At 40.5% G+C, this 27,557-nt stretch overlaps 1 protein-coding gene across 1 annotated transcript; it reads right to left on the minus strand.

Moving 5' to 3' along the window:
* Positions 1–9,031: 9,031 nt before the first annotated feature.
* LOC143533517 (serine carboxypeptidase-like) lies at positions 9,032–12,188 on the minus strand. The gene is made up of 7 exons (XM_077028276.1): positions 11,732–12,188; positions 10,951–11,119; positions 10,757–10,876; positions 10,264–10,558; positions 10,080–10,168; positions 9,335–9,596; positions 9,032–9,255 (listed from the first exon to the last, which is right to left on the minus strand). Exons 1-7 carry the CDS (start codon positions 12,085–12,087, stop codon positions 9,032–9,034), a joined length of 1,515 nt encoding a protein of 504 aa, XP_076884391.1. The 5' UTR covers positions 12,088–12,188.
* Between the last annotated feature and the right edge of the window lie 15,369 nt (positions 12,189–27,557).

Below are 27,557 nucleotides of genomic sequence, written 5' to 3' on the forward strand. Positions count from 1 at the left end.
GCGAAGCCAACATGTTACAAATGTGGCAAGACAGGCCATATGTCAAGAGAGTGCACTGAAGGTGTAGCTGGAGGTAGTGGAAAGAAGGATGCCGATCAAGCTAGGCCCAGAACTAGAGCCTACATGCTGACCCAGGAACAAGCCAGGCAGATTCCGGATGTCGTCACAGGTACGTTTCTGGTGAACGATGTTTCCGCTTCTGTATTATTTGATTCTGGTGCGAATAGAAGTTTTGTAGCTACGACGTTTAGTAAACTAGCTAAAATGAAAGGCTGCCGAGTGTCTGAAACTTTTGTAGTAGAAACCGCAAGTGACACTTCGGTGAAAATAACAAAAATGGTGAAGAATTGTAAGATAGAGTTAGAGGGACATGAGTTCCCTGTTACCTTGTATGTTATGGCCTTAGGAGGGTTCGATGTAGTCTTGGGTATGGATTGGTTGTCTGAGTTTGAGGCTCAGATAGTATGTAAAAGTAAGATGATAAGGTTAAAGTCATTGGATGGTAGTGCGGTGACGGTTTATGGTGATAAGGAGAGTTATGGGCTTAATGTCATTTCGATGATAAAAGCCGAGGGTTTGTTAAGGCGAGGGTGCGGTGCCTACCTGGCGTATGTTGTCAACGCTACGGCCGAGACGAAAGAAATGAAGAATGTTCCTATTGTGCGCGACTACCCAGAAGTATTCCCTGAGGATCTTCCGGGGTTGCCACCTGAGCGAGAGATAGAATTTCAGATAGATCTAGTACCAGGAGCCCAGCCCGTCGCGAAGGCGCCTTACCGTCTAGCACCGTCCGAGATGAAGGAATTGATGTCCCAACTGCAAGAACTCCTCGACAAGGGTTTTATCAGACCGAGTGTTTCTCCGTGGGGCGCACCGGTTTTGTTTGTGAAGAAAAAGGATGGGAGTATGAGAATGTGCATAGACTATCGTGAGTTGAATAAGCTTACGGTAAAGAATAGATACCCCTTGCCTAGGATTGACGATCTGTTTGACCAACTGCAAGGTTCGAGTTGGTTCTCACGAATAGATCTCAGATCAGGCTACCATCAGCTGAAGGTGAAAGAGGTAGACATCCCTAAAACAGCGTTCCGAACGCGGTATGGACACTACGAGTTCCTTGTAATGTCATTCGGTCTAACAAATGCTCCTGCAGCATTTATGGACATGATGAATAGGGTGTGTCGACCGATGTTGGATAAGTCGGTTATCGTCTTCATCGATGATATATTGATTTATTCAAAGAGTGAGTCTGACCATGCCGAGCATCTGAGAGAGGTATTGGAAGTTCTGAAGAAAGAAAGGTTGTACGCCAAGTTTTCGAAGTGCGCGTTCTGGTTAAGGGAAGTGCAATTTTTAGGTCATGTGGTTAATCCGGAGGGGATTACCGTGGACCCAGCTAAGATTGAAGCGATAACGAATTGGAAGACTCCGCAGAATCCGACTGATATACGAAGCTTCCTAGGGTTAGCTGGCTACTATAGGAGATTCATCGAAGGTTTCTCCAAGATAGCCGCACCGCTGACCGGTATGACCCGTAAGACGATAGTATTCAATTGGGGAAAGTTTCAGGAGGAAGCCTTTGAAGAATTAAAGAAGAGACTCACGCAAGCTCCAATCCTTACTTTACCCGATGGTGATGAGGATTTTGTTGTTTGTGCTGATGCCTCGCATCAAGGGTTAGGTTGCGTGTTGATGCAACGAGGGAAGGTGATAGCCTACGCGTCTAGACAGTTGAAGGTCCATGAGAGTACTTACCCGACGCATGATTTGGAGTTAGCAGCTGTAGTGCATGCTCTTAAGATATGGAGGCATTATCTGTACGGCACTAAGTGTACTATCTATACAGATCATAAGAGTTTAAAGTACTTCTTCGAGCAGAAAGAACTGAACATGAGGCAGAGAAGATGGTTAGAATTGATAAAGGATTACGACTGTGAGATTAAGTATTACCCCGGTAAAGCTAACGTGGTCGCTGATGCGTTAAGTCGGAAGAATGAGGAAGTCCTTGCAACAGTGAAGTCATACAAGTTGATCATGAACTCAAGTCTTTTTGAAGAAATCATCAAAGTGCAGTCAGAAGTGTTAGTAGACGAAGGGTTAGTAAAGAAAGAAAGGATTTATGGCCAGCAAGATGAGTTGATGGAAAACACTCATGGAGTTAAAACTAGATTTGACCGTATGTGGATTCCACGCCATGGTGATCTTAGAAGTCGAATCTTAGATGAAGCTCATAAGTCAAGGTACTCAATCCATCCTGGAGCTACAAAGATGTACCAAGACTTGAAAAGAGATTACTGGTGGCCAGGAATGAAGAGTGATGTAGTGGATTATGTTAGTAAGTGCTTAACTTGCTTACAAGTCAAGGCCGAGCACCAAAAGCCTTATGGGAAGATGCAACCGCTAGAGATACCTGAGTGGAAATGGGAACACATCACCATGGATTTCATAACTAAGCTACCTCGTACAGCTAAGCATCATGATACCATCTGGGTGATTGTGGACCGTTTGACCAAGAGTGCTCATTTTCTGCCCATACGAGAGGCCATCTCGTCAGAAACGTTAGCAAGCTTGTTCATTATAGAAATTGTAACCAAGCATGGAGTACCGTTATCGATCGTGTCTGATAGGGATACACGGTTTACTTCGAGGTTCTGGAAGAAATTTCATGAAGCTATGGGGACGAGGTTGAACATCAGTACGGCGTATCATCCTCAAACCGATGGACAGTCTGAAAGGACGATCCAAACCCTTGAGGATATGCTACGTGCTTGCGTTTTAGATTTTGGTGGAAGTTGGGATGATCATCTGCATCTGGCAGAGTTCTCCTATAACAACAGTTACCATTCGAGTATTGGTATGCCACCGTTTGAGATGCTGTACGGTAGACGATGTAGAACCCCGGTGTGTTGGGGTGAGATTGGTCAGAAGGAAATGGGAAGTATAGAAGTGGTTCAAGAAACGTCTTCAAAGTTCGATCAGATCAAAGCAAGAATGAAAGCCGCTCAAGACAGACAAAAGTCTTATGCGGATAAGCGGCGACGACCAATTGAGTTTAACGTTGGCGACTATGTGATGCTTAAGGTCTCGCCTTGGAAGGGGATTATCCGTTTTAGGAAAAGAGGAAAGTTGAGTCCGAGGTACATTGGACCGTTCAAGATTGTAAAACGTGTGGGTGAAGTAGCTTACAAACTGGATTTACCCGATGAGTTAGAAGGAATTCATTCAACCTTCCATGTTTCTCATCTGAGGAAGTGTCTAGCTGATGACACGTCTCACGTGCCATTATTGGACGTTGAGGTTGATGAACAATTGAACTACATCGAGCAACCGATAAAGATCGTTGATCGCAAGGAGAAGCAGCTTCGTCACAAGATTATACCCTTGGTCAAAGTGATATGGAAACACCGCAAGGGATCTGATGCTACTTGGGAAGTCGAGGATGAGATGTGCAAGTTTTACCCAAGTTTGTTTATGTAATAGTTAGGTTTCGGGGACGAAACCTCTTTAAGGGAGGAAGACTTGTAACATCCTAAAATTTTTATATTGATAAATAAAAGAAAGTTATGTTTAGTAAATTCACGTTTTAGTTATTTAATGTCGAGTAAGGAACGGGTCTTGGGCTTAGTTATTTTATGAACTCGGCCTGTCTCGACCCGTAGGAAGCCAACCCGAGCCTAACCAAACCCGTAGTATATAAACGAAAGTTCTTGACACTTCCACCATTTTCACCATCTTCCTTCACTTACACCCACCCAAACACTCTCATTTCTAGAGAGAGAAGCTAGAGAGAGAAAGTTCTCAAATCACAAATCCGAGTCCACAATCTTGTTCCTAATCGTTTTTGGTAAGTCCCTCTCGAAAATCATCCGTTTTCATAACCATTTCGGCCTCAAATCGAGCAAAAACGTAACTTGAGTTTTCGGGTCAAAAACCGCCTTGTTTTGGTGTCAAAATGCAAGCTTTTGTGTTTAAAAGTACTAGGAATCGATAGCCCTTTCAATCCCGAGCATTTCCATGTCAAAAACTTCGATTTTGGGTCAAAAATCTGGAAAATCTGGAAAACCCGTGGGTTTCTCCGTCGCCCAGCTTGAAGGAGTCGAATCAGACTCATTCGATCGAATCAGTCCATTCGATCGAATGTGTAGATCGAACAAGTCCAGTCGACCGAATATTGAAGCAACCGAACGATCTCCATCTTATTCGACCGAATGAGCTTCATATCCGACCGAACGAGTTCCTATTCGATCGAACAAGTGCCATGTCCGACCGAACGAGTTTTCCCAACTGGTTCGATCGAGTGTGTGTCTAGTTCGATCGAGTGTGCCTCAGATTCGATCGAATATGTCCCTATTCGACCGAATCAAGCCAGAACCAAGCCGAACGAGTTTTCCCAACTGGTTCGATCGAGTGTGTGTCTAGTTCGATCGAATGTGTCTCAGATTCGATCGAATATGTCCCTATTCGATCGAATCAAGCCAGAACCAAGTTGTTTCCAAGATTCGCCTGAAGTGAAGTTCGTTTATGAAATAAATTAAAAACCTATTGGAAAATGTGTTAAGGCGGTTATCAAAAATGAGTAGTGGTAGTAGTAGTAGTAGTAATTGATATGTGGAAATATTATACAGTTAGCCGAGCCCAGTTAAAGAAAGGAATTACAATCAACGGCGAGCGTAACAGAATCCAGGTGAGTTTCTAGCCCCATTCCTTGTTATGTTTTCGGGGCTGTGTGCATACTCGATGTGTTGTTAATACATTTATCCTAAGTGATAAGTGTATGCCATATGTGATATATGTGATATGTATGAATGATTGCTTGATGGTACGTGAACGATCTTCGGATATTGCACGTACTGTCAGGTTGTAACGTTATAAATATGGCAAGTATGATATGTATGTTTACGTGTATGAACGTAATAAAGTTAATAAAAGAAGGAAATGACGGTTGTAGGGTTGTATGGTTACGAAAAGGGTACCAAGCCCTAATAATGCTCGAGGTATGTTGCATGGTTGTATGGTAACGAAGAGGAAACTGAACCCTACTAATATTCGAAAGCAAGGGACCAGACCCTTATAATATCTGTGATGTTAGGGACCAGACCCTTATAATATCTGTGATGTTAGGGACCAGACCCTTATAATATCTGTGATGTTAGGGACCAGACCCTTATAATATCTGTGATGTTAGGGACCAGACCCTTACAATATCTGTGATGTTAGGGACCAGACCCTTATAATATCTGTGATGTTAGGGACCAGACCCTTATAATATCTGTGAGGTTATAGGGCGAAAGGCTCTTTAAAACGTATGATTATGAAAGAAAGAAAGTATGTAAGTAAGAATGAAGGTATGAGTACTTATGTGTGTATAAAAGAAAGTTATGAGGTTAAGTACGTATGTATGTAACAAGGTATTGTATGGTAGTGTATGATTAACTAGAACTCACTCAGCGTAGCTGACTTTTAGTATGCACGCAGGTGAGTAGGATGAGACAGCTGGCTTGAGTGGAGGACACATGGCAGAAGACTAAAGCCTGGCATCTGAAGATCCGATATGTTTTATAAGTTACGTTTTGATTTTGAAAGACAAGAGGAATGTTTAAAGACATGATTATGAATTGATATGTAATGTTTTATGAAAGTTTTATATTCCGCGTAAAGATTTTAATTAACTCTGATATTTAGAACTGTGTTTATGAGTAAATCCAACACGAAAGTAGGGTTACCGGTAACGGGGCCTTACATATCTCAGCTAGATGCTCGGGGCAGTCACGCATCCAGTGCCCCATCTTGTTGCACTTGTAGCACTGGCGCTCCTCAGGAGGCGACGGTGGTGCCTTTGCAACTTTCTTGTTAGTGTTGGTGGCAGATTTGGCAGCAACAGTAACTTTCTTCTTGCCTTTTCCCTTATAACCCTGATTCTTGGGTTTAGGCTTCTTTACACCAGCAGATCGGATCATCAGAACTTGATTGGTCCTAGAAGGAATATTCATCTAAGCCGTTTTGAGCATGTTGTGCAGCTCCGGCACTGTCTTTACCCAGCCGTTCATGTTGAAATTCATTACGAACTGGTCGTAAGAGCTGGGGAGAGAGTTGAGGATGAAATCAGCTGCCATCTCATCGGGCAGGGGATGATCAAGTTTCTTAAGCTGATCGATGTGCCCCTTCATCTTAAGAACATGCGCACTGACGGGAGACTCTTCTGCCATCTTGCAACTAATGAGTTGTTTCATGGTATCGAATCGTTCCTGACGGGCTTGTTTCTGGAACATGCCCTTGATTTGTTCCAGCATCTCATAGGCACCAAAGTCTTCTAAGCCTTTAGCAAGCTCAGAAGTCATGGTGGCTAGCATAATACACGAGACCTCAGCCGAGTCATCCCTATGCTTGTCAAGAGTTTTTCGAGCAGCGGCTGTGTCGTTTTCAGGCTCGGCTGGAACAGGTCCATCGAGAACATACAGGCGCTTTGCCATGGTGAGAACAAGTCTCAAGTTGCGATGCCATTCGATGAAGTTGGTACCGTTCAGTTTATCCTTCTCAAGGATAGACTTAAGGGCGTAGGGTGAATTTTCATTTGATGACATCTGTTTAATAAAGCAAAAGTAAATTTAATTAGTATTTTCGACGTTGTAATCCTATTATTAATGACCCAATTAACATTAATAAAATAGGTGATTTGAAAATCTGGCTTCTAGTTAGTAATGGCAGCTGTAGCACACAACATTAGTAAGTGGTTAGGCAGATTGACAACGATTGCCAATTGTGAATAGAGCACAACTCTCGGTTATGAGGCCTATTAAGACAACAATTGCCTAAGTAGATACGCTTAGCCTCATCTATGCCCACATTAGTCTTCAGACAGCTGTAGCACGTAACAGAAGAGTAAAGTAATAGTCGCCCTAGTACAGACACGTGTGAAAGGGTCGGATGTGTCAACGAAACCCTTTCACCTTGAAGGGATAGGCTAGAAAAAAGTGCGGTTATGTAGCTCCAAACACTCGAAATTTCGCAGTATGCCTCAAGTGTGGCTTATAGTAGGATGGCATTAACTATTGATTTTAAAATTGGGATTAATTTTAGAATTTACCGAATAGAGTAAAAGTCCAGTTTAACTGTATTAATCGGGACAACTAGATGAACCCTTTCATCTCTCAGGACACTCAGTTTTAAATAACGTATTAAAACTAAGTTTGTCGCGATATGACTAACCAATTTTAAGTTAATAGTTAAACTATTAAGTTATAAGGTTTTGGAAAATCAAATTTAGTTTAATTTTGCAAAAACTCAATTGGTTAATGAAAATTTATTTTAATATATTTGGTATTAGGTTGGTGGTATTATAACCTATTATAATCAAGCAAGTAACCACAATAGCAAACAAGAATATGTAAATCTTAAATGGCCAAAAGGTGATTGGTCTTGCTAGAGCCTATTAGCAAGACCAATCGGGTCAAGGGGTCACAACACAAACAACCACAAGGATGGACTCCTGGTGCATCCGGTCATCTTTGCTAACTCCCACTGACTTCAAGAACTCCACGTGCTCGTCCTCGGTTTTTCCTTCGGGTCTTCTTCATTACAATATTGAACCATCAAAGTGGCCAAAAAACCATAAAATAAAACCGAAAAATAAATACAACTTTTGAACCATCCATATGGCCAAAAACCAAAAACCATTCAACCAAGCAAACAAGGTCGGGCCAAATTTACATATTCAATAAAAATAAAATTGAGCAATATTTTGGTCAAATAAAATAAATAAAAATTGACCAAACCAAGATTGCTCAAAAAACATATCTAGATCAAAAACTTCAACTAGCTTGAAGTTTATGATGTAGATCCGGTGAAAAGACCGGATTCGACTCGTATGTTGTAACCAAGGCTCTGATACCACTGTTGTGTTCCAGTGGTGATCAGTCAACGGTTTAACTTTTGAACCCGGTTTTCAATTATAAATAGATTTCATAATTATTAATCATATTAATAATGAATACGCAGCGAAATATAAAACGAGTAATCACCATTTAACGGAGTCGTACAAGATCCGGTTACATACGATACGAGTACGATACGAAACAACCAAAGAAACATAAATATATAAACGACAATATTTAAGTTTACCTCGGTTAATAAATAATCGGTTGAGATACCGAGAGTTAACGAGCGACGCTAGGTGACGAAACGAGACGAGACGAGTGGTGGCAGCGGTGCTCAGAGACAGCGACACGACTGGTCAGCGGCAGCAATAAAAGACGACGCGGACTTCGCGACGGCGTTCGGTGGTGCCCGATGACTTGTAGTGGCGGTGTTCCGGTGGCTTGAACTTGCTACGGGAGTTCCGAGCGCCGTGTACTTGGAGTGCTTTCCAAGTTCTTTTGCGGCTGAGGTTTTTCACAAAAGTGAATTAATTATTATTATTTTTAATCATAATAATTCATCTTTTATAATATATATCCATATATCCGAACTCCATATTCGATCAAGCCCGACACACGTTTAAAAGCCCGTCTCAAGTTTATTTAACTAGTAAATAAGCAATATCAATATTATTATTTATAATAATCCCGTTAATTAGTCGTCAATGCCGTTTAACTAATTTAAGCGGATTTTGTGCTCGTTACCCAAGATGTAACTCTCACGGGTCACAACCCGGTCGGCCACATTGACTTACCCTAACCGGTCCATAATTCCAACAGAAGTCACAATATACAACGATTATAACTATCATATATAAAATTCACTTGAACTTCACATACTAGAAAGCTATTAAAGGAATTACGAAATCCATAATGCCCAAAGTCTAAGGTCTACGAATATTTCAATCTTAGGTTCATGTCTAATCTGGTTTGGACCGGTTGGTCCGGTGTTCATCTTATCACTACCAAACAATACACATAAGAAATGAAAATTTGGCAAACAAATATCTAACAAGTAAAATTTTCTTTCTTTCATTTAAGTGGAACAATATACATGAAAACAGCAAACACTTGAAACAGTAACAAGTAAAAATCATTCAGTTTCTTTTTTCTTAATTTTATGTTAGTTTTCCAGTAGTCCAGAGCTGCAACATCTGCAACGCAGCTACCGGTTGATCCATTGGAACCATATGTCCAGCATCATGAACCTTAAGAAACGTAAGCGGTCCATAGTTCTTCATAACTCCAGCTTCTTTCCCACCAACTACAAACGACACATTCGAAGCTGCAAGAAACTGTTTCTGACCCGACCACACCATAGCATCAACCCATCTCGAATTCCCTGAAAATTTCTCATATGTAAATTTTTAATTAAAAAAATATTGTTTATATATTTTAAGAGTTACAGATCAAGAACACACCTAGCCAATTGCAAATAAGATCATATTCTCCGGCGTAAACAAGCAACTCGATTCCTTGCTCCAAAAGTGCTGGAATCCCAACTTCAAGATCACGCATCCAATCATTTAGCATCGCCTCGTGTACTGTATCGCTACACGAAACAAAATTTATGTCGCTTGGTACACCTAACGCTGTTTTCACGGATGGTTCAGTCAGGAAATTTTCCATGTTGGAGAAATCATAGCATAAACTCCCCTGGCATTGCTTTCTAATATCATAATACTACAAAGAAAAGAAGTAAATATTAGTTAACGCTGAATGGTCATGTTTTTCGGGTAACATTGTTTTTGATCTTACGTTTATATTGCCTCACGCCCTGCTTGCGGTGCGCGCATATAATGTATATATGTGTGAACCCTCGGGTGGGCAAAAGTAAAATTGCACTAATTTTGACGTTATTTTACTAATCTCGTGAAAATAACGTTAAAAGTGGCGGAAGGTTAATCAGGCATCATGTGGTGGCGTTGATAGCCGAAAGACAAGGGCACATGCACCGATCAGCCGGTGTCCCGATGATTGAGTGCTATGTGCCTTATGTCCAAGGCTTGATGCAAAACTACTATCGAGCCGGGGGACTCACCGGAAGCAGCCTCTCTATCCCTATGGGATAGAGGTAAGGCTGTCTACATCTTACCCTCCTCAGACCCTACCATAGCATTGCTATTGGTGGGATATACTGAGTACGATGATGATGATGATGATGACGTTTATATTGCCTGCAATATCCAAGATATCCTCGAAAATTTCCTGACAAGTTTCCAACGCCAACACGCATGTTGTTGTACCCGTTGTACCTAGAGACACAAGTTGCATACTTGATTTTGTCCTAAGAAAGACTAAAATCACACACACACACACACACAAAAGAGAAACTATTATATGTGCATACCACATTCTTTGATGGCCGCTTCACAATCGGGGATTTGTTGGTTTATCTGGGAGTAATCTGATTGTGAGATCAACTTATTAGCCAAAGCGTAATCGGTGTATGCTTTATACTGGATTGCAGGATCTGTAAGCCCGTTTCCGATTCCAAAACCCTTCAAATTTATATGAATCCCTTCTTTTTTCTTGTTCCCTTGATTAATTCGACCAGCAAAAGCCGGAATGTAGTGCCCGGCATATGATTCTCCAGTTATGTAAAAGTCATTGTTGACATAATCCGGATGGGCCTTGAAGAATGCGTACATATATTCAACATGTTAGCCGAATTCATTATCTATTATAGTTATTATTATCATACGATTTATTATTTATCATTATTTAGTAATTCGGTTGCATCTATATATATTGAATATGTGAATCATTGTTGATTAATATTTGAAAAACCAAGAAGCAAAAATTAATGGACAACTTGATGGAATTTGGGTTTAACAACAAATCTGCAAGAAGAAATAAAGATCATTACTGACACCAGTTTCATCGTGGCGGATGTCTTGGTCGCTAGAACTATAACTAAAACCAGTTCCAGTTGGTTGATCAACGTATATCAAGTTCGAAACCTATTTCAAACCGAACTTATGAGTGTCACTTGGTTCAATATTTTATAGAATATTTTGAGACAAACTAAATGAACCTTATCCCAGCCGTAGTCGTTCCAAACAAGAGACAAGTTGTTGGTAATTTTAAAAGGGCCATTTTCATAAAAGAGAGCTAGTGAACTACTGCACCTTGGTCCGCCGGTTAGCCATATAACAACCGGGTCACTTTTGGCCTTTCTTGATTCAAAGAAGAAATAGAACATCCTGCACGTACAACCGAGTTCATGTTGCATTAAAATGGAATAAAAGTTATTATATTTTTGTAGCTAATGAATCAATATTTAATATAATCAGTTGAATTTTATTTAACAACTACATGACTTTTGGAAAGAAGAACAAAACCAAATTGGTGAGCAGTACTTTATTTGTGTTTAATAATTGAAAACCAAATCTTTTTTTTGAACAACAAATTAATTTCTTTTAATTAATTTATATCGTCTTTTTTGGGACTTGAACTCAGAATCTTTCACTCGCACACTAGTTAAAGACTTTGTCTTTATCGATGGACTTAAATAATTAACTCGGTTAAAAATAATGTTATATATATCATCATATATAACCTACACATGTGAATATGCATACTTTCATAAGCACAATGTATCCACTCCAACACTCAAATCATTAAAAGATTCCGAATTAGCAATGACTACCAATAGAATAAAGAAGTAGTCAAATTTCCCAACCACTATTCCTAACTTTTCCTAGTCATGAAGATATTTTTAAAAGGGTAGGTTTTCTAAAAGTTTTAACTTTTAAATGATTAATATAGCAGTACAAGTATAAATAAAAGATTCAAATCACGAAACGAAAGCATACCGGGCATCAACGGTGTGTTCAATGCTATAATATCCAGCATGTTGAGCAAGATCATGAACGGTGGCCCCAGAGTCACCAAGAACCGATAGGGATAACCGTTTCTCAACAATCCCAGATTGTGTAACTTTAAGTTCCTGATCAAGATATGATGAATGATTGTAGGACTTAACGATATTAATGTCAAGACTCGGATGCAAATTGAGGTCTTTGATGAGTTGGTGGCCTGTTTTTTTAAAAGTTTTTGAATGATGAAAAGAAGAACTTAAAGAAGGAATGGTTCTTGCACATGATGATGACAAGAAAACAACAAGAATAATAAGAGGAATAAGATAAAAGATGTGAGGAGGAGTAGCCATGATAATTGTGAAGATAGGAGAAAGAAGGTTGTGTTATTGTGTGGGGAGCATGATGTGTATATATATAGTGTTTGCTTGTTTCTTGGATTGTTTAGTGTGTGTGAAAATGTGACTAGAAGTCAAAAAGAAATTGTAAATGGAGATGATGCTCGATAATTTCCATTGTTTTGTCATTGGATAGCTTTCAACAGTTGTATTTGGACTCATTCTTCGTCTTTTTTATTTTAGTTAAAGTCTCACGATAGCAACTTTTTAAATTTTGAATTAGGATAGTAATAATTAATAATTTAATATGATAATAAAAATGTGTTTACTGTTAGTTATGTGTATTTAAAATATTTATCACAGAAGATATATGAAATTAATTTGTTTTTACACTTTTGGAATACTCTATATTCCAAACAAATCATTAAGATTCGATCTTGTCGTTTGTTTGTTTAATATATATATCGATATTCTTGCAAAAGTACGTAATAATAATAAGTGTTATAAATATAATATAGATTGCTGTTATAAATATTAGGCTTTATTTTATTAAACTAGCTTTTATCCCTCTATTACGGGTTCTAATATTTATACACTTTTATTTATTGCAGGAAAATTATTAATATACTCAGGGTTTGATGATGAAAGATTTTCACAAATAAATGAGATATTATAATCTATTTAAAAGCTAACCCATGACCTGTTTATTTTTTCACTAATAATTATTTCTTAATATGAATAATATCTTTTAAAAAATATTTGATGAGATTAATTTTTAATATAATGAGATCTTATAACCCGTTTAAGGTTATCTGGGTTTGGTCAGGTTAGACCCATATTCGTAAATTCAGGTCAAATGTATGAGAAACCTTAATTTACAAATAAAAAATCTGGTGACTTGAGAAAATGTAGGAAACAACTAGAGAGCTTTTGAAGGTTTCGTTTATATATTTATATTTAAGATAAGATTAATATTAAGATTTACATGACATGCATATTGTTTTTAATGTTATCTTTATTATATACACAAACACTTTACAAATGGCTTATCTTGTTAATGTAATACGTGTTAGAGTTGTATATTGATTAGGTGCCATTCATTGTATTTCTGTTGTAATGCGTTTAATCAAATAAAATAATTATCTCTTTGTATGCATAGTTCACATACTTTACTACCATTCGTCTAGTTTCATAATACCTAATCAACATGAAATTTTAATTTATATAACCATCTTAATGAGTTAGTTTTATATTCCATTTTGTCTCATAGGCTAAATTGAAATATAGTATTCAACCGTTAATGAAAAAGTCGAAGAACATTATTATGCCAGCATACTTGAACAAAACAAATCAAGGAAGGCCATGGCTACATCAGCACCACGAGTTGATTTTTCTTGCACCCACCAAGTTAAGGCTCTTTTCTTGAAGACACTTGAAGCAAAGCGTGTCTTCTTGTCCTCGGGACATTCGATATGGAGGAAAGTACTCTCCATACTTTGGTACCATTCCAGTAGGGCAGTGGCACCTTCAGAGCCATCAAACTTAAGAGGATTCGTATCGGTGAAGGTCTTATAACGACAAGAGTTGGAGTTCGAACCCGAAGTGGCTGAGTTCGAATTGGAAGCAATGGTTTGGTGCAGTTGAGCCACCATATTCGGGAGCACAGTAGTCAGTTGCTTAGTGATCTGGGCTGTCATCTTGCAGCTGAAGTTTCTTGCAGGACGACGAGGGAAACGAGTAGACATGCTGAAAAGAGAGAGTACTACGCGCGTGAGTTATCGAGTGAAGAATTCGAGGAGTGGAATACTTAAACCTTTTGAATAAAAAATATATTGATAATACTAAAATCACATGAAAATTGTATTGAAATTAGGATATTCATTTACCACCATGACTTGTATGAGATTTAAAAGCAGGAGTGCAACCATTCTCTATTAGCAAAAGAAAATGGTCACGTTCGACAACTTAAAGTTATGGTTCTTATGACGTTTGTGTAACACCCCGACCAAAGGCGGATTATACATCGGGGCGCCACATATTGTTTCATTACCCGTGACACTATTGGGTGTCAATATTTAATAAATACATTCATTCGCGCACGCGCAAAGCAAACACAAATAATATAAATCAACATAAATCAATATATTATAAATCATAATATCCGAACAGCAATAACTTGTCTTGATACATTTTAATCTAGGTCAAAAATAAAGAAAACTTCCTACGTGTCCATAAGCTCCAAAACAGCTACTGCAAACCTGAACATGTGTTAAAATAAACGTCAAACACTTGCGTGTTGGTGAGAAATCAAGTTTAATACAATACATAGATAACAATAAATCTGCGCGCAACATGTGTATGTCTGGTTTTCAACAAGGGTGTAATCTGATCGGGACCAACTCTAAGAGACAAGACTGCCAGTGCTCACAATTGAGCTCACAAACAAGACTAACTGTGCATGTGTAAACAAAAGAGAAAATCATAAACGAATGTTCTCCCGTGTTCATCTAATGGTACCATGAAAACTGCGGAATAGACCGTCCATACGGTTAATGATCCACACATACAAATAAACAGCCAAGTCTACGTCCTCAACACATGGGATACTGCGCGACTAAAGTTCATAAACAGTTTAAGACTCAAGTTTTGTATGAACACATGAACATCCCAAAGCATTTAAAATAAAAAGGGATTAGATACGAGATAACTCACTTGATAAACGATGCGGTGTAAGATAAAGCAAGAACCAACTTTAAACAAGCACAAGTTAACCTATAAATAAGATTATTGTTTTAATGATCTGTTTTAAGTCTTGATTATAAGTTAGCATAATTAATAAGTAAATTATAATATATATTACCGGAAAAGCAGGAAGAACAAGGAGGAAGACGGAGGCAGAGAGGAAGACGGCAGAGAGAGCAAGGGGCAAGAGAACAGGAGAGATTAAGTGTTTTGTGTGTGATGTGTTATGAAATATTATTATTATTTATAGAGAAACCCTAGGGAACACAATCCCTAGAAAAAGGGGAAAAGATCTCAAAAAGCAAAAGATTCCAAAAGCAAAAGATATCAAAAGATATGGCAGCTGCAGGGGGCAAGATAAAGCTGACAGGGCACAGTAACAGGCATGGCGGGTCAGATAAAGGTACTGGTCAAGCATGGCAAAAGCAGATCTCAAAAGATAATGTCAGTCACTTTTTCTACCAACCAATGGGGGTTGGTACGCATGCTGCGCCGAAAGTAACTATTCAGACATTAGATAGGTTAGGTCAACAGCACAGAAGATAAGACAACACAAAAGCAAACGGCTAGATTTAAACAGAAGATACAAGGGTTAAGCGCGGGAAGGCTGAGTGCGCGAGCGCGAAGGCTGGCACAACAATCCTTAGCGCACTGCGGGAAGAATCACATCCTTAGCGTGCTGCGTGAAGAACAAGAATTCTAAGCGCATCGCGGGAAGAACATACATTCTTAGCGCATTACGGGAAGAACATGCATTCTTAGCGCGCTGCGAGAAGAGTTCTCTTCACGCATCGCAGGAACAAGATGTCTTCACGCAGGCTTCCATGTAAGGAGTCTGGCGCGTGGAGCTGCAGACATCCTTAGGCGGGAAGAACCAAAGGACAAGCAAAGAGGAAAACAAGGCGTAAGGGTGGGACGGCGACAAGAGGGAAAAGAAGGCGGAAAAGAGAGAAGGAAGAGGGACGGGACGGCGGAAAGAAAGAGAGAGAGAGGCGGGAAGGAAAATATATATTATTATTAAAAGTAAAATATAAGTATAAATATTAAATAATAAAAGAGAGATCGGGTCAGAGAACGGGTACCTGGGTCGGGTCGGATCGGGGCAGATGTCACAGTCTCCCCTACTTTAAGAAATTTCGTCCCGAAATTTATCTCGAAGTAGGTTGCGCAGAGAACAGGTGCGGGTACTTGATCTTCATTTGATCTTCCCTTTCCCATGTAAACTCGGCTCCGCGCTTGGACTCCCAGCGAACTTTCACGATAGGGATACGACTGCGCTTGGTTTGCTTAACCTCGCGATCCATAATCTCAACAGGCTTCTCAATGAAATGCATGGATTCATCAACTTGAACTTCATCAAGTGGAATGTGAAGGTTCTCGTCAGCTAAACACTTCTTGAGATTGGAAACATGGAACGTTGGATGCACATTACTGAGCGCGGGCGGCAGGTCAAGTCTGTAGGCAACTTTTCCCACACGCGCGAGAATCTTGAATGGACCAACATAACGAGGAGCAAGCTTACCCTTCTTCCCAAAGCGGACAACACCTTTCCAAGGCGACACTTTGAGGAGAACAAGATCACCAACTTGAAATTCGAGAGGCTTTCGCCTACGATCTGCGTAACTCTTCTGTCGGCTTCTGGCAGTCAGCAAATGATCACGGATCTTGGCGATTTTATCGGTTGTCTCTTGAACAAGTTCGGGTCCTGTGATTTGAGTTTCACCCACTTCGCTCCAACAAATCGGGGAGCGGCATTTACGACCGTAAAGTGCTTCAAATGGGGCCATACCAATACTGGAATGATAGCTGTTATTATAAGAAAACTCGATCAAAGGCAGGTGTGAATCCCAATTACCTCCAAAATCAAGAACACAAGATCGGAGCATATCCTCAAGAGTTTGAATAGTTCGCTCAGACTGACCGTCAGTCTGAGGATGATATGCCGTACTCATGTCCAAGCGAGTTCCTAGCGCAGATTGGAGAGATTTCCAAAAGCGAGATATAAAACGGCCATCGCGATCGGATATGATGCTCAAAGGAGTACCATGGCGGCAGACGATTTCCTTGACATAAAGCTGCGCGAGATGCTCAACACGGTAGTTTTCACGAATGGGCAGAAAGTGAGCAGATTTAGTCAATCGATCCACTATTACCCAAATGCTATCATGTTTGCTTGCTGTCAAAGGTAACTTGGTAATAAAGTCCATCGCTACACATTCCCATTTCCACGTAGGGATTTCTGGTTGTTCGAGCAAACCAGATGGGCGTTGGTGTTCAGCTTTAACTTTAGAACAAGTCAGGCACTTAGCTACGAACACAGCAATATCCTTTTTCATACCGGGCCACCAATAAGTTATGCGCAAATCCTTGTACATCTTATCAGCGCCGGGATGAATAGAATACCGAGATTTGTGCGCTTCACTCAGGATATCAGCGCGAAGATTCTCATCACAAGGGATCCAGATGCGATTGAGATAGCAGAGAATTCCACTCAGATTAGGGACAAAGAGTGCTTCCGCGCCACACGCTAACTCGGCGCGAAGGTTACCATTACTGATGGATGCGCGCTGCGCGTCACGAATACGCGATTCAAGGTTGCTTTGAATCGGCGCGAAGTGAAGCTGGGTGCGCGGCAAGATACAGTTAAGTTGGCAGGGTTTTCGGCTGAGCGCATCGGCTACCACATTAGCCTTACCAGGGTGATACCGGATCTCACAATCGTAATCGCTGATGAGTTCGTTCCATCGGCGTTGCCTCATGTTAAGTTCCTTTTGATCAAAGATATGCTGAAGGCTTTTATGGTCAGTGTAGAGGATACACTTAGTACCATAAAGGTAGTGTCTCCAGATCTTCAAGGCAAAAACAACTGCACCAAGCTCGAGGTCGTGAGTTGTATAATTCTTTTCATGAACCTTAAGTTGCCTTGATGCGTAAGCGATAACCTTGCCTCGTTGCATAAGAACACAACCGAGACCTTGGTTGGATGCATCGCAATACACGACAAAATCATCATTACCCTCAGGTAGCGCAAGAACAGGAGCTTCACACAACAAACGCTTGAGCGTTAGAAAGGCTTCTTCTTGCTTCGAGCCCCAAATATACGGTTTACCTTTGTGCGTCAGAGCTGTTAAAGGCAAAGCGATCTTTGAGAAGTTCGAAATGAAACGCCGGTAATAACCAGCTAAGCCCAGAAAGGAACGGATCTCAGAAGGAGAGGATGGCGTAATCCAGTTCTTGATTGCTTCAATCTTGGATGGGTCGACATGAATACCCATCTTGTTTACAACATGACCAAGAAACTGTACTTCATCAGACCAAAATTCACACTTGGAAAGCTTAGCATAGAGCTGCTCGGCTCTAAGCTTCTGCAACACCAACCGAAGATGTTGCTCATGCTCGGCCTTGGTCTTAGAATACACCAGAACATCATCGATAAACACGATCACGAATTTATCCAAGAAAGGCCTACACACCCGATTCATTAGATCCATGAAAACGGCGGGTGCGTTGGTTAGACCGAAGGACATGACCAAGAATTCAAAATGGCCATAACGAGTACGAAAAGCAGTCTTCGGAACATCTTCATCGCGGATACGCAACTGATGATAACCAGAACGGAGATCGATCTTCGAGAAACAGGAGGCACCTTGGAGTTGATCAAAGTGGTCGTCAATACGCGGTAAGGGATACCGGTTTTTAATGGTGAGTTTGTTCAACTCGCGGTAATCAATACACATGCGAAACGATCCATCTTTCTTTTTAACGAACAACACCGGAGCACCCCAGGGCGAAGAGCTAGGGCGAATGAATCCTTTAGCAGTCAACTCTTGAAGTTGGCTGGCCAATTCTTGCATCTCAGCGGGTGCAAGACGGTAAGGAGATTTAGCAACGGGGGAAGCACCAGGGACAAGATCAACACGAAACTCGACTTCACGAGTGGGAGGGATACCAGGAAGATCATCAGGAAAAACTTCAGGAAAATCACGCACAACAGGGATATCGCGAAGCTTCTTTCCTTCATCGGGTTTAACCACATGGGCTAGAAATGCAATACACTTCTTCCGCATGAGTCTTTGGGCTTCGGCGCAAGACATAAGTTTAAGACCACTGGAGGGTTTTTCGCCGTAGATATGAAGATCACCATTTTCTCGAGGTATGCGAATCAATTTCTTGGCGCAAATAACTTCGGCGCGATTCTTCGAGAGCCAGTCCATACCAATGATAACATCAAAGCTTCCAAGAGGCATAGGGATGAGGTCGATCAGAAAATCGTTTTCGTTAAGGTTAAGCGTACAATCTTTAATCACCGAGTTTATTAAAACAGTTTCGCCATTAGCCAATTCAACTGAAAAATCTTCTTTTAAGTTATCGCGCGGTCGCGCAAGCTTCCGCTCAAAGGCGCGAGAGATAAAACTTCTATCGGCGCCAGTATCAAAAAGCACAGAAGCATAAAATCCGTTAAGCAAAAATGTACCATTAACTACGTCGTTATTCGCTTGCGCTTGGTGCGCGGTTATGTTAAAAGCTCGGCCACGCGTCACTTGGTTCGAAATTTGGTTCACCGGATTCGCTTGAGTAATCTGAACTTGTAGCCTTGGGCACGCGTTCCGGAAATGACTGGGATCACCGCAGTTAAAGCACGATCTGGGTCGTGGGTTTTGGTAGGTTGGTTATGGATTCTGCGGGTAGACTGGTGGTGTTGGCGCAATTGGATTGGCGAGAAGGACTCTACAGTTCTCAGCAGTGTGACCAGTACGGCCACATCGGTTACAAAGTCGACACGGGGTTTGGGTTGGGTGGTGAAATCTACAGGTTGGGCAAAAGGGATGGTTTCCTGTGTAAGGTTTCTTAGTTGGCGGGGCAGGGAGTGCTGGATTGGTTAGGGCATAGTTGTGAACTACAGGGGGAGTTGGGTAAGCTGACAGAGGGTTAGGCGCGTAAACTGGGGGTTGGTAAACGGGTTGCTGGACAATGGGCGGGTTGGTAAGCGCATAGGCCTTGCGCCTGCGCTTGAGGTTGTTACGGTTTGAGGGTTCAGGTTTGGTTTCTGTTGGTTCAGGGGCAGTCTTGGTGAGTTTGGTCTTCTCAGTTCCCCGCAGGAACAGAGTTCCTGCTCTAACATGGTTGTCGCTGAGCACAGCGGCCAACTCAATAGCGTCAGGGAGGGTTACTGGGTTTCTGGCCCACACAGAATCTTGAATTTCCATGGGGAGACCCCCAAGGAATTTCTCGATGGCTCGGCGGGAAGGGGTAACAAGGTGAGGGACCAGTAAGCTTAGCTCGTGGAAGCGCGTCGCGTACTCGCGCGCTTCACCGCTGTATTGCTTCAAGTTCCAGAATTCTTCCTCCAGGCGCTTAACTTCGTTGGGAGGGCAGAATTCTCGCGTAAGAATTTCCTTGAATTCCTCCCATGTCATGCTAGAAGCAGCCTCTGCGCCACGCGCATGAGCTACTCCATTCCACCATGTAAGCGCTCTGGATTCCAGGACACTGGAAGCATATAGGGTTCGTCTTTCCGAGGGGCATTGGGTGTGAAGGAAAGTGTTTTCTATCTTCTCGAGCCACTGGAGCATCACGGTGGCTCCTTCGAGACCTGTGAACTTTGGAGGGTTACCCGCATTAAATGTCTTAATGTTATAACTCGAGGTGTTGGTATTGTTTTGGCTCAAAGCTTGGGCTATTGCGGCGGCCATTTCCTGGGAACGTTGCTGTCTACGCATGCGCGAGGCTTCTCTTCTCTGAAATCGGCGAGATAGCGGAGGCATTCTATAAAAATTTTAATTTTAGTTAATATCTTGGTTTTAGCGCAAAGTTTTAATCTTATAAAGCTTGGTTTCACGGAGTTAGATGCTATCAAAAGTTAAAGTAAAATAAATGACCCAAAATGCAGACTTAATAAAGGTAACAAATTCGAATCAGAAATCGACAATTCATGCATCACCATGACTTTCCGAATTCCCAATTTAAAATATACGAGTAAACGAGTATTGGAGATTGACGATTCATGTATCACCATGACTTTCCAATCTTCAATATAAAATATACAAGAAAATGAGTATTGGAGGTTGACAATTCATGTATCACCATGACTTTTCAAGTCTCCAACCTCAGAACATAATCGTAAATGGAAATTGAAAATCAACTATTCATGTATCACCATGACTTTTCGGATTCTCAAATCCCACAAACGAATATGTAAGTAAAATCAATAAAAATCGAAATTCAACAAAAATCGAAATATCGCGAAATAAAACATAAAATCATATACTGCGCAAGCGCGAGCATATTCATAAATAACGAGTAATTAACAATAAGCGCGCAAACATGAGATTTCTCTCATGCGCGAGAAGGGACTCTTAGGTATTCTAGGCCGTTACGTCTAACCACCTATCCTAAAGTCAACGAGCTCTGATACCAATCTGTAACACCCCGACCAAAGGCGGATTATACATCGGGGCGCCACATATTGTTTCATTACCCGTGACACTATTGGGTGTCAATATTTAATAAATACATTCATTCGCGCACGCGCAAAGCAAACACAAATAATATAAATCAACATAAATCAATATATTATAAATCATAATATCCGAACAGCAATAACTTGTCTTGATACATTTTAATCTAGGTCAAAAATAAAGAAAACTTCCTACGTGTCCATAAGCTCCAAAACAGCTACTGCAAACCTGAACATGTGTTAAAATAAACGTCAAACACTTGCGTGTTGGTGAGAAATCAAGTTTAATACAATACATAGATAACAATAAATCTGCGCGCAACATGTGTATGTCTGGTTTTCAACAAGGGTGTAATCTGATCGGGACCAACTCTAAGAGACAAGACTGCCAGTGCTCACAATTGAGCTCACAAACAAGACTAACTGTGCATGTGTAAACAAAAGAGAAAATCATAAACGAATGTTCTCCCGTGTTCATCTAATGGTACCATGAAAACTGCGGAATAGACCGTCCATACGGTTAATGATCCACACATACAAATAAACAGCCAAGTCTACGTCCTCAACACATGGGATACTGCGCGACTAAAGTTCATAAACAGTTTAAGACTCAAGTTTTGTATGAACACATGAACATCCCAAAGCATTTAAAATAAAAAGGGATTAGATACGAGATAACTCACTTGATAAACGATGCGGTGTAAGATAAAGCAAGAACCAACTTTAAACAAGCACAAGTTAACCTATAAATAAGATTATTGTTTTAATGATCTGTTTTAAGTCTTGATTATAAGTTAGCATAATTAATAAGTAAATTATAATATATATTACCGGAAAAGCAGGAAGAACAAGGAGGAAGACGGAGGCAGAGAGGAAGACGGCAGAGAGAGCAAGGGGCAAGAGAACAGGAGAGATTAAGTGTTTTGTGTGTGATGTGTTATGAAATATTATTATTATTTATAGAGAAACCCTAGGGAACACAATCCCTAGAAAAAGGGGAAAAGATCTCAAAAAGCAAAAGATTCCAAAAGCAAAAGATATCAAAAGATATGGCAGCTGCAGGGGGCAAGATAAAGCTGACAGGGCACAGTAACAGGCATGGCGGGTCAGATAAAGGTACTGGTCAAGCATGGCAAAAGCAGATCTCAAAAGATAATGTCAGTCACTTTTTCTACCAACCAATGGGGGTTGGTACGCATGCTGCGCCGAAAGTAACTATTCAGACATTAGATAGGTTAGGTCAACAGCACAGAAGATAAGACAACACAAAAGCAAACGGCTAGATTTAAACAGAAGATACAAGGGTTAAGCGCGGGAAGGCTGAGTGCGCGAGCGCGAAGGCTGGCACAACAATCCTTAGCGCACTGCGGGAAGAATCACATCCTTAGCGTGCTGCGTGAAGAACAAGAATTCTAAGCGCATCGCGGGAAGAACATACATTCTTAGCGCATTACGGGAAGAACATGCATTCTTAGCGCGCTGCGAGAAGAGTTCTCTTCACGCATCGCAGGAACAAGATGTCTTCACGCAGGCTTCCATGTAAGGAGTCTGGCGCGTGGAGCTGCAGACATCCTTAGGCGGGAAGAACCAAAGGACAAGCAAAGAGGAAAACAAGGCGTAAGGGTGGGACGGCGACAAGAGGGAAAAGAAGGCGGAAAAGAGAGAAGGAAGAGGGACGGGACGGCGGAAAGAAAGAGAGAGAGAGGCGGGAAGGAAAATATATATTATTATTAAAAGTAAAATATAAGTATAAATATTAAATAATAAAAGAGAGATCGGGTCAGAGAACGGGTACCTGGGTCGGGTCGGATCGGGGCAGATGTCACAGTTTGCATGGTATGATTTGGCCTAATAAGTTCCAACACCCTTTTTAGAACCCTCCAGGTAAGCAACAGGGTCCCGCGTCTGATTGGGATTTATACGCATTGCTTATCCTTAGGTTTAAAAACCTTGGTGTCAAGGGTTCGAAAAAACAAGTGTGTCACCCTTCCAGTTACTACATACCCGTCACGTAGAACCAACTTTAAGAGGATTGAAAATCGTTTTTTTTAATAAATAAATAAATAGATAAAATAAATAAAATAAATTGTTTAGGCATAAACCTTGGATTTTGTGTGTGAATAGGTGTACACGTGACGCTATAAAACGTAATAAATTTGAGCGTATGAATGAACTTTTAATAAAAGTGCGGGCACACAGCATATAGGGTATACATGCAATTCGGGGCCCTAAAATAAACTATAACTATACTAGGCTGATACGTCTAACAACCTATCTTATAGTTACGGCTCTGATACCAATCTGTAACACCCCGGCTTTAATTATATCATTTCATTTCGTAACGTAACAAGTACACAATTATTCATAATTAAAAATAACAAAAAAGAAACACTTCATCAAAACAATAAATAAGTTCTTTAATCAAATATCCTAAGGTATACTAATGATCTTCATCCTTAGCATGCCATCGATTCAACCTGTAGCACGTTGAAAATAATATATTTGTCAACAATTAAGTTGGTGAGTTTTCATAAGTTTTTGAGTATACATATAAATAAAAACCACGATTCAACATTCGTAATGTAATAAATATCCAAGCGTAAAGTAGATGAAATCAATAAATGTCGTCCTCTCGTTCCTTTAGCCGAGGCCGTAGTAATAGGGGAAATGAGAACCACCTTACGAACAACCGAAGTCGTAACGTTAGACGGCGTAGGTACGTCCCGTCGGACCCTCCCACTATGTGTATGCATTTGCGTAACTTCCACCATAAAAATAGTAAACACGTTGCAAGCAAGTTCAGGTATGATCATAAACAATATGCAAGTATAATATTAACATGTACGCAAATTGTGAATCGGTTTGTAAATAAGCACATAACTAACGAGGTAAAAACTTGTGACATGCTACACCCCAAAAATACTAAAAGAGTTAAAATGGGGTTATGAAAAACTCACTTGGAATAGGGAATGCGGTAACGAGAAGATGGTAACAGTTAAAGCAACTAGGTGGTTTCACGAGAAGTCCCGAAAATTCGCCCTAGTTATAAGGTATAAACAACATATATATCTAAAGCGAAAAGAACGAACTAAACATGAATATAAAACAAAATAGGTTTATAACAGATTTGGGGATCGTTAGTTTGTTACGTATATTTAAAACGAGTTTTCAAAAGTGTAATTAAAACTTTTATTAGTTTAGTTATTCTTATAAATCGTGTTGGAATATTAAACGAAAACTATATGTTTAAACACTTAAAATATATATATTCCGAATTATATATATATATATATATATATACGAGAACGTTAAATAAACTCTATTTTAAAGGTTCAATGGGGTTCAGTTTAGTTAAACGAGTGTAAACAATATTTATTTTAATATAGTAAAGTATTTAATAATTAAAAAGGTTTAAAAATAATTAATATAAAAAAATCAACAAAAACCGGGCCTGGGGGAATCGAACCCGCGCCCTAGGCCGGTTCAAGGCTTAACGAAATGCCACTGACCATCTGGACTAGTTTGTATTTTGTTTACAACATAAGAACATATATTTAAATATAATAGTTCTGGTTTTCCCCAATTCTATTATAAACCCTAAACCTAATCGATCACAATTGAAGATTATAAACGCTCTGTTGATAAAAACCGGGGTTTTATCAAACGCCCAAACCGAACCCAACCCATATAAAGATTACCTAATATGATGAAGTATTGAAGGACAACAAGAACTAGGGTTTCGGCCAAGAACGCGATATCAAACGAGACCTAGAACAGCTGTTTAGATGCAATTGACTTAGGGGTTTGCTTCGTGATAGCGAGGTGATGGTGTGGAGCAATTTAATTGAGTTTTGAACTCGTATTTATAGGCTAACGAGGTCGATTCCAGTCCGCGCTCATAATTAACGAAAATGATTCGTATTGATTGATTAGCTGTCAATGACGCGTTCTTTCCATACATATGGTTGGCGTGAAGGTTAAGGATCAATGAATTTAAACCAAATTCCGGATTTTATGGTTAATTAGAAGCGAGATATGGAAGGGGGGGGGGGGCTGTTGGCGGTGACGGGAAAGGAAGAGGGAAGGAGGGAGTTTGAATAATATTTGCAAACAAGTCCTTCAAGATTGGTTTGGTGGTAAACAATATAGTGTAGGGGTTAAAAGTGTAGACAATATATACTTTAAACGATTTAGAATACGCGTAATTATAGTAAAGACAAAACCGAAAGACATAATTAATAAATGGATGTTTTTATTAAATATAAAGATCCGATTACAAAAGGGTAATAAAACGGATACAAATACGACACCGAAACTTGACGAATGTCACAGCATTCCCAACTTTTAGGAAATTTCGTCCCGAAATTAGGAATTAACATCCGTAGTAAAAAGATGTGGATACTTAGACTTCATTTGGTCTTCACGTTCCCAAGTGACTTCCGCACCGCGCTTAGATTCCTAACAAACCTTGACCAAAGGGATCCGGCTACGCTTGGTTTCCTTATCCATTCGATCTACTATTTCCATCGGTCTCTCAACAAAGTTCATTGTCTTATCGATACGTACCTCGTCTAGAGGGATATGAAGGTTCTCGTCAGCTAGAACCTTTCGAAGGTTCGAAACATGGAACACAGGATGGATGCCTTGAAGCTCTTGCGAGAGCTCGAGGCGATAAGCAACATCTCCGATTCGTTCAAGGATTTTGAATGGACCAACAAAACGAGGGGCTAGTTTACCCTTCATTCCGAAACGGACTACTCCTTTCCAAGGTGAAACCTTGAGGAGGACAAGGTCGCCAACTTCGAATTCCAAGGGTCGTCGTCGTTTATCAATATAAGACTTTTGGCGACTTCTAGCAGTAAGCAGATTATTACGAATTTGTGCAATTTTGTCGGTGGTATCTTGTACCATTTCGGGTCCAGTGAGCTGAGTCTCACCGATCTCGTTCCAACAAATAGGGGAACGGCATTTACGGCCATAGAGCGCTTCGAATGGAGCCATTTTGATGCTAGAATGATAACTATTATTGTATGAAAACTCGACCAATGGAAGATGAGTATCCCAATTACCACCAAAATCAAGCACACAAGTTCTTACCATTTCCTCAAGGGTTTGAATGGTTCTTTCAGACTGACCATCCGTTTGAGGATGATAAGCGGTGCTAAGATCTAGACGGGTTCCCAAAGCGGTTTGAAGTGAACTCCAAAAATGAGACACAAAACGACCATCACGGTCAGATATAATACTCAAAGGTATACCATGGCGACAAACAATCTCGTTGACATAGATTTGAGCGAGCTGCTCGATCGAATGCTTTTCCCGAATGGGAATGAAATGAGCTGATTTGGTTAATCGATCGACGATTACCCAAATGCTATCATGTTGCCTCTTGGTGGTTGGAAGTTTTGTGACGAAGTCCATCGTAATGTTCTCCCACTTCCAGACTGGAATAAAAGGTTGCACGAGCAAACCAGCAGGTTTTTGATGCTCAGATTTTACCTTAGTACATGTTAAACATTTTCCGACATAGATAGCGATATCTTTCTTCATGCCGGGCCACCAGAAAGTAGTTCGAAAGTCGAAATACATTTTATCCGCACCGGGGTGGATAGAATATCGTGACTTGTGAGCTTCGTCCATTATAAACGTGCGAAGATTGTCACGATCTGGGACCAAAGGCGGTTAAGAAAATAGAGCAAACCATCACGCTTGGTTTCGAGTTGGAGTTCAGCACCACACGACATCTCCTTGTACAAATTGCCTTCAGTGACTGAGATGTGTTGGGCCTTAAAGATATGTAGTTGAAGATCGTTTTGGATAACAATGCTTACAAGAAGAATGTTTTGACATGGGTTTGGCGACTAAGGGCATCAGCTACTACGTTTGCTTTACCGGGATGGTAACGTATTTCTCAATCGTAGTCACTAAGAAGTTCGGCCCATCGTCGTTGCCTCATGTTTAAATCTTTTTGGTCGAAAATATGTTGGAGACTCTTGTGGTCGGTGAATACCACATATTTCGTCCCATACAAATAGTGTCTCCAAATTTTCAACGCGAATACAACAGCCCCGAGCTCAAGGTCGTGTGTCGTATAATTCTTTTCATGAACCTTAAGTTGTCGTGACGCATAGGCGATGACCTTGCCTCGTTGCATGAGAACGCACCCGAGACCTTGATTCAAGGCATCACAATAGACAACAAAATCCTCGTTTCCTTCGGGAAGGGCTAGGATAGGAGCGTCGCAAAGCATACACTTCAAGGTTTGAAAAGCTTCGTCTTGCTTAGC

Source organism: Bidens hawaiensis, unplaced genomic scaffold, assembly GCF_021521415.1.
Source record: "Bidens hawaiensis isolate Kalapana, Puna unplaced genomic scaffold, B.hawaiensis_p1.1 tig00009774_1, whole genome shotgun sequence".
Taxonomy (NCBI): Eukaryota; Viridiplantae; Streptophyta; class Magnoliopsida; order Asterales; family Asteraceae; genus Bidens; species Bidens hawaiensis.

Bases quoted from the DNA above. Each gene is read 5' to 3' on its own strand.
- LOC143533517 (XM_077028276.1), bottom strand. From the start codon at position 12,087: ATGGCTACTCCTCCTCACATCTTTTATCTTATTCCTCTTATTATTCTT. The intron at 10,559-10,756 runs ATTTGTTGTTAA...GAATATATGTAC, and splicing joins ATCTTTATTTCTTCTTGCAG to GCATTCTTCAAGGCCCATCC. The intron at 9,256-9,334 runs GTGTGTTCTTGA...AGAAATTTTCAG, and splicing joins TCTTATTTGCAATTGGCTAG to GGAATTCGAGATGGGTTGAT.